General features: G+C 43.9%; 1 protein-coding gene across 2 annotated transcripts; it reads left to right on the top strand.

Moving 5' to 3' along the window:
• Positions 1-5,922: 5,922 nt before the first annotated feature.
• MTRES1 (mitochondrial transcription rescue factor 1) lies at positions 5,923-10,329 on the top strand. Of its 2 annotated transcripts, none has more exons than XM_015858650.1 (4): positions 5,923-6,020; positions 7,353-7,794; positions 8,716-8,788; positions 9,857-10,329. In XM_015858650.1, the coding sequence occupies exons 2-4, from the start codon at positions 7,361-7,363 to the stop codon at positions 10,031-10,033; spliced, it is 684 nt and encodes a 227-aa protein (XP_015714136.1). In that variant the 5' UTR covers positions 5,923-6,020; positions 7,353-7,360; the 3' UTR covers positions 10,034-10,329. The 2 variants fall into 2 exon arrangements, with proteins under 2 accessions (XP_015714136.1, XP_015714138.1); XM_015858652.2 differs by lacking the exon at positions 5,923-6,020 and adding an exon at positions 6,074-6,175.
• Positions 10,330-11,244: the final 915 nt, after the last annotated feature.

Raw genomic sequence — 11,244 nt, 5'->3', positions numbered from 1 at the left:
GGAACAGGAGGTTCTTCCAGTTGTAACCTGTACATAAGATTCTAGCTACTGGCGTAGTTAACACTGTATTGGGAATCCTCCCTGGTAGGTTCTGCCTTGCTGAATCGATGCGATCCTTGCTCTGTTCCAAGATGAAAGATCTTAGGAGAGTTACACAAACCCTGAAGCACTTCTGGGTGATGTTTCCTTGTTTTTTGGTGTGTATTTGATTTTAAAATCTCTGAACATATTCAGGCTCCAGTCCTTTACTATTAGAGGCGTAGCCTGTAGTGCTCTTCGAAAATGAGGATCTTATGTTTCTCAGTGTTTGCTGGTTGTCTGCTTAAGGCTGGTGACGAGAAGTTGGATTTTCATGATTACAGAGATCTGAATCCCCTATGGGAGCAGTCACATGAATCACAGCAATGAAGTGAGGCCTTGAACTGTTCTGATACCAGATCCCCATTCTGCCACTGCAGGAGATGCCAAAGGAATGTAACCTTTCTAGGACACTCCAGCAGCCACAGTGAAGACTGTTCTATCATAAACCAGGCGGAAAATTTCCTTTACAACCTCTTCCACCTTTTATGGGAGAAAAGGCAGTGGTACAGCTGTTGCATGATCCCCTGGGGTTACAGCAGCAGCTGAGGCACTTTAAAGTCAAAGCTAATACAGAGGAGAATGATGGAATAGCAACCAGACAGCATTTCCCATTCTCTCTACCTAATGCATTTACCTGAGGTCTGGAACTGTGTCTATAAAAAGTGAAGCTGGTGCAAAGGTCTTGTAGGGTGACTTAAATGAACTTCCAGAGCACTGTATCACTGCTAATTGGTGATAGGACTAGAGGGAATGGCTTCAAGCTGTGCCAGGGGAGATTTAGGCTGGACGTTAGGAAATACTGCTTCTCTGAAAGAGTGGTCATGCAGTGAATGGGCTGCCCAGGGAGGTGATCCTGGAGGTGCTCAAGGAATGTTTGGACACTGTGTTGAAGGACATGGTTTAGTGAGAACTATTGGTGATGGGTGGAGGTGCTGATACATCATGGTGCTGAGGTGTACTATTAGGTACCATTTTTAAATGCTCACTTTTCTGCTTCTTTTTATGTTTCAAGGTCAGAAGAGCACTCCACATCTCTCCTGGTTAAATATGTCATATTCGATGAGAAAGCATAACAAACAGAAGGGATAAAACTACTTCGATCTTTTGGGTTAAATAGAAGTCCATGTGCATATTCTTTTAAGTTGATTCAACTTTCCAATATACATCATTTTCAATCTAGTGATCAGGAGTAAGACTTGTGTCACTTTGCATAAGACATTAGCGAACAGGATCCTCTGAAATGGATGGCAGTAAACAGTAGTTATCTATAAAAAGAAATAGAGAAGTAGTCTCTGAAACTTAAAAGTAATGCATTTGAATCTGGACAAGCTTTAGCAAGATGAATGTAGTCAGAGCACTGAACAGAATTCATGAGATCTAACTATGACACATCCATTAATTTACTCTCATCTTTATCTGAAAGTCTTGATCCATTTGAGCTTAAATATTTTAGGAGCATCAGTTTCCAAGGAGAATCACTGGATCCCGTGCCCCTAACCAGCTTTTCACTCTTTTGGCTGTGTATAGATTGAAACTTTCTACACACTACGGCATATCCCAGGCACTTTGTCCATTTTAAGCTCAGTCTGAGTACACTGCAGCTCTCAGTAGTCACATGGGTCATAACTGTATTATTTTACTTAATCCCCAACAGTGAGCACGTGTTGATACTTCAGATGCTGATCATTTTACAAAGGACAATTTGGAAGAGAGAAATGCAGCTTCCCAGTGTGCGCGGTCTAGCCTGCTTATGCTGATCTATGCTGACATCCTCTGGTGGTAAGTTTCTTTGTTGTCCATTTTTGCTGGATTTTACCTTGAGAAACTCTCAGGTCAGTATTTGCTAACATAAAAGAACAGTATATTTTCCTTATCTAGGCTGTCTCTCCTGCTGCTGGTTTAGTGGAAAGGATCTGTCTTGCCAGAGCATCACAGTTCCAGCCACATAATCAAATCTTCCCATCTCTTTTGAAGTATCCTTCTTCACAAGTGCACCTTCACTAGCATTGCAGAACTCATGAGACTTACTGTCAGATAACAGGCCTAAAGACATGGAGCAAAAGTCATTTCCTCCACTTCATGATTCAAGGTAAGTTTAAAGGAACTTTAACTTACAGGGAACATTCTGATGAACAGGCTGGAGCTGTTTATTTAGAAGAGAAAACAAGAATGAGTATGATTAAAACATGCATGAATGAACAAGATATAGAAGATAGATTATCTGTTCTTTCCATTTCATCTTAGACAAGGGACAAGTTGGGGAATTGAAAAGATGGAGAGCTGCATCATGGATCACATTAAGACTTCAGGTGTCTTTTTAGATGAGGAATTCTTTACTGCAAGTTATTAGACAAGGTACAGAGAGAGATAGGACACTTATGAGTGAGAACATCCAGAGTTTAAATGGAAAGCATTGCAAGGATGAACTTTCATGGAAGATAGATTTTACTACTGTGTAATTCACACATTCTCTTCATACTTCTGGACCTAAATGATGGACAAGACATCCTTGACTCCAAACAATATGACTGTTCTGACATTTCATCCACCCCTAATGCACCTTTAATCATATTATTTCCTTTATTTTGTATATATATATATATATATATAGTTTTGTGTGTATATATATATATACACATATATACCCTATATATATATAGGGTGTATTGAAGTCTACAGATCCGTTTCTCTTTCCTGATGCACTACTGCTTATACATGCTACTGATGTTAATGTCTCTGAGTCACAATGAAACACGAAGTACTTTGAACAGCCTTTTTTTTCTGCTTTTAAAAGCAAACCCAACATAAAACATTACAAACAAACAAATAAGCTCTTTAACTGTACACAGATGAGGGAACAATCCAAAATCTCTCTTTGGTAATTAATTATATTAAAGTTATGTGTGTGTATAACTTGAACTAGGTGTTATCAATTAGAGAACGCTATATTCTAAGTAGTAAAGCCATTAATCTGAGACGAATACAGAGAAAACAGAAGTAAATAACTAATTCAAACTAATTAGCATTTGTTCATGGAATATGTAGCTGTTGTGGCTAATGAGTAAGTCTCAAATAACAAATGCTTTGCTGATTATTTTTCCTTCTTGTTGCATTTTCCACCTGCTGCTAGATGAATCCTGGAGCTGCAATCAAAGCCAGCACAATCACGGTCGCTGAAGAATGAATGAATTTCCAGAAGCCTATATTAAAAGCACATACTTTAACTTCTACTACAAAAACAAAGGCATTGTATCTTATTACTAAACAAGGCAAGGAGGAAAAACATTTCTCATTGCAAACCTCTCACCAAACTGAGCTGAAGAATTAGTGGTGGAACTATGAAGCCTTTAACCTGTGGGTAGCTGGGCTGAATGCCAGGCTAACTAAAGGAAGCTGCTCTTTTTCCTCCCATAAACTTAGCTACTGATGGAAAACTGATTTTTGCTGTCCAGCATTCTATTAATTTCTAGTCTAGGTGGGTCGCTGTGCTATGATTTATTGGGATGGCTTCTATCAGCTTCTTTAGTAGTGATTAAAGTAGTCAGCACTGCCTATCCTCTTTTTCTTTCTGATTATGGCTCAATGGGGCATTCTAGTGTAAAAAACAAATGGATTCTGTGTGCAGGGTGACACAGGCGCTGCAATAAAAAGTGACAGAAATTCGTAACGCCATTGCTATCGGGGGAGATGAAATGGCAACTCAAAGAGTCAGTAAGTAAAGGAGACAAGATTCAGAAGCATACACAGGAGCTAGAGACATTAGAGGAATCCTAAAGAGAGAAAAAAACAACAACCCACAATGTTTTATGGTAGAAATGATACAGTAGATGCTATGGATAAATGTGTAGAACAGTGTGCCAATGGGAGAGGCAGCAGAAAAGGAGTTCCTGCTTCAGGAAGGATCAGCTTTCAGGAATATGCTTTAGAGAAAGAGGTGTTAGGATTATTTGGACGTGGACTGGATGTAAACAACAAGTTAGAGGAATTGTCTCCAGGCTGTGGACTAAGAAAAAAGAGCATCTATCAGTTGCAGTCGGTATGTAATACTGGAAGGGGTGAATTAGCGGTCAGGGAGATTCAGCTCATTATTCAAATGAATATGGACAAAGTTAAGGGTGGTGCTCACACGGGGACACTCTGTTTTCCCAGGCCATATAAATATACATAGAACACCAGCTGGTTACCTCCTCAGTGCACCTTGAAATAAGCACTGTATTTTACAGGGTGTGTAGTTACAGCAAGGTAACTCTGAAGATAATTCTGCAGTGACAAGTAGTCTGGTGAGGTGAGCATTGTGTAATGGTAGTTTGAGCATTATAGCATAATGGTACAGCTACAGCTACTAACAGGGCTAGGAAGGCTGTATGGTGGCCTTGACTTTACTTTCAGATGCTAAGAGTACCGGTAGATCTACTGCTGTCACTTGACCTGAGCAATGGCAGAAGGATTTCTTGATTATAGATTCCAACATACAGGTCAAAGGCTAGCAAGAATTTTCTCTCCGAGATATCAACATAAGAAGACTAATCTTTTTATGGCTGAATGCCGTAGAATATTATATGGAAGTGTGCCACGTGAAAATGCTTCTGAGTAAAGCTTCTAAGCGGGAGCCTGAGCTCGCAGAGCTTCGTCAGGGAGCTAATCACTGCCATCTAATGGTAAACTGGAGAAAGAGATACATTGCACTGCGGTCTTTACCCAGTCTGAGTATTTTGGGTAGAAAGATGGGTTGATGTAATTAAAGTAGGAGTCATTAACATTGCCTTCATTTTTGTCTTGTTGGTCATTAAAGCGGGTGCATGATGCCTGCTTTTGTCTGCCAAGTTACATTTTCTCTATAGTGAAGCGGGACCTGAGAGCAATACAATTCACATTCTGAAGACTGTAAGGCTTACAGGAAAAGGTGTTGAACAGTGGCTTAATTGCATTCTGGATTTGGAACAGACCATCGTATCATCATATTAGAAAAATATAGAAGACAGAAGCACTTCAGGCAAGTTCTTTATCTTGCCTTTTGGTATGAGGATGCAGTAAAGATGTGTAATGCCGGACTAACTCTGACCTGGGCAATGGAACATTCAAGATATAAAGATGTAAATATATTTGCAGCCTCCTTTCCAGTGAGGCTTACAGGGAGGGAAATAACTTTCCAGAGGAATTGCTTCACTACAAAATATCCCTGACATAAATGCCTCTCCTTCGAAAATATAATGGCAAAACTTAGGCAGGTGTAATTAAACAGCTGCCTTGCAATAGTAGCCCCACAGATGTAGCACTTCCTATACTTGCTGATAATTTCCAAGGGAGGATTGCTCTGCCTGATGAGATGAAGGGCATTTTAAAGTAGAAATTCAAAGCAGAGGTGCTCTGCCATCTGCCAAAACTACCCTGAACTTTACATGGCCCTTTGCATCACGAATGTGCACAAGAACTTCTTTACAGTGAGGGTGACGGAGCACTGGAACAGGCTGCCCAGGGAGGTGGTGGAGTCTCCTTCTCTGGAGATATTCAAGACCCACCTGGACGCCTACCTGTGTGACGTAGTGTAGGGAGCCTGCTTTGGCAGGGGGCTTGGACTCGATGATCTCTGGAGGTCCCTTCCAACCCCTACAATTCTGTGATTCTGTGATCAGGGCAAGATGCTGCTGGTTGGATGTGACTGCACTCTGTACCCATCTGGTGTGGATAAGGAGAATCTCCCAAAGGCTGAACAACTGAAAAGTGGTCACCAGGAGAGGTGTGAGTGGGGCATGGCAGAGGGATGGACCTGGCCTCATATTAGGCTAAACTGCAAAGAGAAAGGATTATGGATAGCCATTGGTATGGTAGCCCCGGCAGAGGGCGCCGAGCGCGGGCTGAGGCGGCCCCACCTCCGGCCTGCCAGCAGCGGCGCGGGGACGGCGGCGGCGGGCCCGGGCCTGTGGCTCCGGGGAACTCAGGTAACCGTGGCGGCCTGCCCTGCTGAGAGGCTCCCTCCGGAACGGGGCAGCGCGGCAACGAGGCGGAGGGAAACGCGGGGCCAACGTGACCCCCAAGCGGCGGGACGGGCCGCGGTCGGGCCTGGGCGGCCGTCAACGGCGGGGCCTGGGCCGAGGTGAGGGCCGCGCTGGGCGGCGTCTGCGGCCCTGTGCTGCTGGGAGCTCCGCTCCGAGCTCAGCGCGGGTGGAAGCCGGGAGCTGCCCTTGGCTCCGGGCTTCGGCAGCCCCTGTGCCCCCGGGGGCGGGTTTGGGTCGGCAGTGTAAAATAACGGCAATCTTGGCGGCTTCAGAGAGCTTGTAGGAATCTGTCCCCGGCCTGAGAAGAGGCTGTAAGTCTTTAGGGAGGTTCGCAGATTTTCAACTGTGTGTCTAATAGTTGAAATTGCTGTAGTGAGAGCAGAGCCATAGGGGTTGTGGTTGTGTTTCTGCAGCCAGTAGTCACACATTTTTCACTACTGCAGCTGACTGCACAGGAATCCCGTTCTGGTTTCAGCAGTGTTCACTTTGGTCTCAAGAGAAGGTTAGGCCCTGGAACAGGCTGCCCAGGGAGGTTGTGGATGCCCCGTCCTTGGAGGTGTTGAAGGCCAGGTTGGACGGGGCCCTGGGCAACCTGATCTAGTAAATGTGTATGTTTGGTGGCCCTGCCAGGCAGGGGGGTTGGAACTACATGATCCTTGAGGTCCCTTCCAACCCGGGTCATTCTGTGATTCTGTGAGAACAACCTCCGGTCACATGCAGTACACACACAGCCATACAAAAGCCAGCCTCACATGTGGCTTGAGAGGTGCCCCCAGCTGAGGGGTGGGCCCCAGAAGGAGCAGAACCAGGAGCTGCTGGCCCCAGCCCTGTTGCAGTGTGCAGAGCTGAGCTGCTTTTGCTGGAGTGCTGGGGTGATGCTCGCTCCCACTTGAAGCACTTTGCAGCCTTCCATCAGCCAGGAGCAGCATGGTCTGAGCAGAGCCTGGAGCTGAGAAACCTTCACCTTTTAGGGTTTTACCTGTGGATTCGAGCAAGTTGCTTTCACCAAGGAGGAGTCATAACAAGCATAACTCTCCCTTTGCTTTTTATGAAATAGCTACCTCTCTGCTTCTTTTACAATTGGTTTGTCAGATGGAGGGAGCAAAATGCCATAGGTATGTTTAGACAGTTAATATTGAACTGCAGAAGAGGAACGGAGTGTTGCATTGGGGGTTTCAGCACTGGCTTCTTGTAACTTGTGTCATCCAAGGAGAAAGCCTTCCAGTAGTCAAAGGACTTGCTTGTTTTTAACCGTGAATGTTTATTTCATTGTAGGGTGCGCAATGACTGGCTTCAGGCTGCCCGTTACCGTGTTTAGAAAACTGAATGTCTGGGTTGGACTGTGGGAGAAATTCCCCTCTAATAAACCCTTTCTCTCTTGGAGAAGAAGCATATTCTGTAGCTGTCAAGCAAGTACAGTAAACGACCGAAGATGGTTTAGCTTTTCCCCAGTAAAACTCTGTGCACTAAGACTTTCTCCAGAGTATATCTCAGTACTCTCTCTGCGGAACAAAAGTAGCAAAAGCTCTAAGAGGAGCAGACGAACTTTACAGGAGGAGGAGGAGGAAGAAGAGGAGGCAGATGAACAAGAAAGCGATTTGGAAGATGAATTGGAAAACGACCTCAACGTAGTAAAAGATTACAAAGATCTTGAAAAAGTGGTGCAGTCTCTGCGATACGACGTGGTCATGAAAGCTGGCTTAGACATTGCAAGAAAGTAAGTATGAAAAAGAAGCTGCTGGTGAGAGAGATGGCATGCTGATAACAGTTGAGGTTTTATACCCTTTATTGTTAGAATAACTATTTTTTTATGTAGCTGTTTTGATTTAGGATGTCTGGAGTGAAGGAGGGAAGATTTAGGTTGGATGTTAGTGGGAAGTTCTTTACTAGGAGAGTGGTTAGGCCCTGGAACAGGCTGCCCAGGGAGGTTGTGGATGCCCCGTCCTTGGAGGTGTTCAAGACCAGGTTGGACGGGGCCCTGGGCAACCTGATCTAGTAAAGGTGTATGTTTGGTGGCCCTGCCAGGCAGGGGGGTTGGAACTACATGATCCTTGAGGTCCCTTCCAACCCGGGTCATTCTGTGATTCTGTGAGTGTTCTTGTTTGTTTTGGGGCATTTTCTGTCAATCACCCTTTATTTAAAATGAAGAAAACATACTAAGTAATGCAAAAAGACCTAATTTAAGACAGAGGGAATAAATAACATGCTGTTTAATGGCTGTAGAAAAAGATGAGGGTAAGTGTAAATTATACACTGAGTCAGCCAGATATACAACAGCATACAACTCTACATCAGTAAGTCTGATCTTGAACCTACGGAAGCCTTACACTGCAGTGCTGTTAGATAACCTGATCGCTTAAAAACAATTGAACTGGCTGGTGCAGGACAGAGGATTTCATTTGTTGGGTATTCGGGAGACAACTCTTCAGAAACAGCTTTTTATTTCTTGCACCTATAGTGCAGAGCGCCCATAATCTACCATTTCAATAACCATCTGTGAAAGATTAATTCCAGTTCAAGACTGTCCTGTCCTAAAATCCGCTTTGCATGTGGATGGTTTTCTTGTTTGTTTGCAAATCAACAGTTGCATTTGTTCTGCTGCATACTGTCAATGCAATAAAACCTTGTTTTTCTTCAGTAAAGTAGAAGATGCATTCTACAATAACGAACTCAGGCTGAATGGAGAAAAACTGTGGAAGAAAAGTAGAACTGTAAGACTCTTTAACATTTAAATATTTTAATATAGTGTAAGAAAATAACTAAACTGTGACCTCTTCTCCTTCCTTTTGCTTGGGTCAGAAGAAGCAGTCGCTAAGTGGCTCTGCAGAGGTGAATGGCATTGGCTACACCATTTCTAGCTTTCTGTGTGTGTGACTGTGATTCCTGGGGTATGGTGTTGCTCACTAAGGCACATGGGAGAGCTGTTGTATTGAAATGGGCTGAAAGCAAGGAGAAGGCAGGTGGCAGCAAGGACAGAGCTTTATTGCTGAAGGATGCAATGATAGATACGAAGTTGATGGATTAGGGGTGATTAAATCTGAGGTATTAGTGGAGTAGGCACATGGTTAAAGTTTGATGATAGAAACGGACTGAAACTGAGGTAGCCCAGGAAAGGTTGTTTTGTCTGTAAGAGAGGACACAACACACTCAGCCAAAGGGCTGCAGGCCCAGCTGGCCATGTTCAGTCACAACAGAGCTCACCCAGATGGTGACCAGCATACCTCTAAGTACCCTTCAGGTGAGGGGGATCCAGGTGGCATTACTGTGGTGAACAGCAAGTAAGGAGAGAAGTTTTAGTTCCCATTGCCCTCAAGTTAGGGCTCGTCTTTAAATTGCTGTTGTGGATTTTGCAAGGGGGCACAAACAGTTGAGCTGCACTATTCAGTTGAAGGTGCTCCTAAGAAAGGAAGGAGAACTTTGCATTTGGCTGCTTTTTATGTGTTGATAGAAGAAGATTGGCAGGAAGCCCTATTTGGTAATAAACCTGAACGATACCTTTTCCACAGAGTTAGGCGTTGGCTGTAATTCAGTAAGGGCAAAACTCCTGACAGAGAAGGTCACGAGGAGACATTTAGTTGCTTAATGCCGGGGCTTTCCTAAAAGTTCACAGTGGGAGAATGGATCTGTAGTGGGTCTGGAGTAGCCTTCCCACCTCCTCCCCTGAATGATTCAGGGGAACAAATGGCATGAAAGGAGCAATATTAATGTGGCCCCGACTGTGGGACTTTGTTTTCTCCAGACATTGCTTACGATTGCTCGTCTTCTCTTTCTATTTCCAGGTGAAAATTGGTGACACGCTGGATCTCTTAATAGGTGAAGATAAAGAAACAGGAACTGCTGTAGTGATGCGGGTAGTCTTAAAAAAAGTATCTGACAAGACTGAGAGTGAAAAATACAGAGTAATTTTAAGGCGCTGGAAAAACCTGAAGGTGCCCAAACAGGACGTACTGAAGTAGCAGGGGGTTGCACGTGGCAGCATGAGATTTTTATTTTGCAGAAAACCGTGTTGTTTGTTGTTAAATAAGAATTTTGGTTAAACAAAATGACAGTACCCTTTTTAAGGGCTCGTGTTAGAAATATCTCCCTCTGCTGTGTACATCAATGCTCCTGTGGTAAACGGCTGTCACTTCTTGCAGTTAGTTTTGTTTCATGATACTGTGGGATAAAATACTCTACCCTCGTATCTCCAGGCAGTTTCCTTACAGATGTTATATATAATGACTCAATAAAGACGAATTTGATCACTGTTTAATTGCTGCCTGGTTTCTGTTAATCAGGTTATATGAGAGCTGACGCCACAAGCAGCGCTGCTTTCTTAGCTTTATTTCCAGGTTCGTTACGCAGTTTGTTTTTTTTATGTTATATATACGTACATGTAAATACGTAACATACGTATTGCTTCCTTTTTTAATTACTGATTTGATCCTGGTTAACAATACCAACTGTGTTTTCATGTATGTTGATGTAATACAAGTAGGAAACTTCACAATGACCGAGGATTAAAGGCAGAGATCCCCTCTTCTCTCATGGAGAAGGCAGCTCAGGTAGGAGGCACACGGGTAACAGAAGAAAATGAGATGTTGTTTTTTACCGCATACTGATTTCAGCGTGGTGTTTAAAGGAGAATTTATCACTTAAGTGGCTGTAGAGATCTGACCAAAGATCAGACAACGCTGTGATTAGAAGTACACGCCTGTATTACTGCAGGGAAGTGCTGCCTGGGAGCAGGTGTCTTGAGTAATCACCCACGCTTGTAATGTTGAACATACACTTCTTTCAACAGAAACAACAAACTCTGAGCTGTGGCACAGACAGAATTTTTATAAGTGTATAACATCTGTGCATCCAAGTGTGTGTGTGTGCAGGTGGGAGCATTCATTCAGCCCACGGTCTGCTCCTTAGCAAGTGAGAAGAGCCCAGAGGGGAGGGCAGCCCAGATCAAGCAGCAGGAGTGCACAGCAGGCTGCTTTTCTTAGCATGTTCCTGATATCTAAGCGGGCAGGCAAGAAGTTGTTGCTCACAAAGCAAATGTAAGGTATCAGACTCAGGTATATCTGGTACACACTGATAAAGCAACAGCCGGATCCAGTTCAGAAGGCACTGCCTGGCACTGTCAGACTGCCCATACAGAACCGTGGCACCGGCATGGCACCAGGATGAGCTGATA

Source organism: Coturnix japonica, chromosome 3 (assembly GCF_001577835.2).
Source record: "Coturnix japonica isolate 7356 chromosome 3, Coturnix japonica 2.1, whole genome shotgun sequence".
Taxonomy (NCBI): domain Eukaryota; kingdom Metazoa; phylum Chordata; class Aves; order Galliformes; family Phasianidae; genus Coturnix; species Coturnix japonica.
The sequence above is the reverse complement of the archived record's forward strand: the minus strand, read 5'-3'. Positions and strand labels throughout refer to the sequence as shown.

Coding starts and splice junctions, on each gene's coding strand:
- MTRES1 (XM_015858650.1), top strand. CDS start 7,361: ATGACTGGCTTCAGGCTGCCCGTTACCGTGTTTAGAAAACTGAATGTC. Junction 7,795..8,715: donor GGCTTAGACATTGCAAGAAA/GTAAGTATGAAA, acceptor GTTTTTCTTCAG/TAAAGTAGAAGATGCATTCT. Junction 8,789..9,856: donor TGTGGAAGAAAAGTAGAACT/GTAAGACTCTTT, acceptor TTCTATTTCCAG/GTGAAAATTGGTGACACGCT.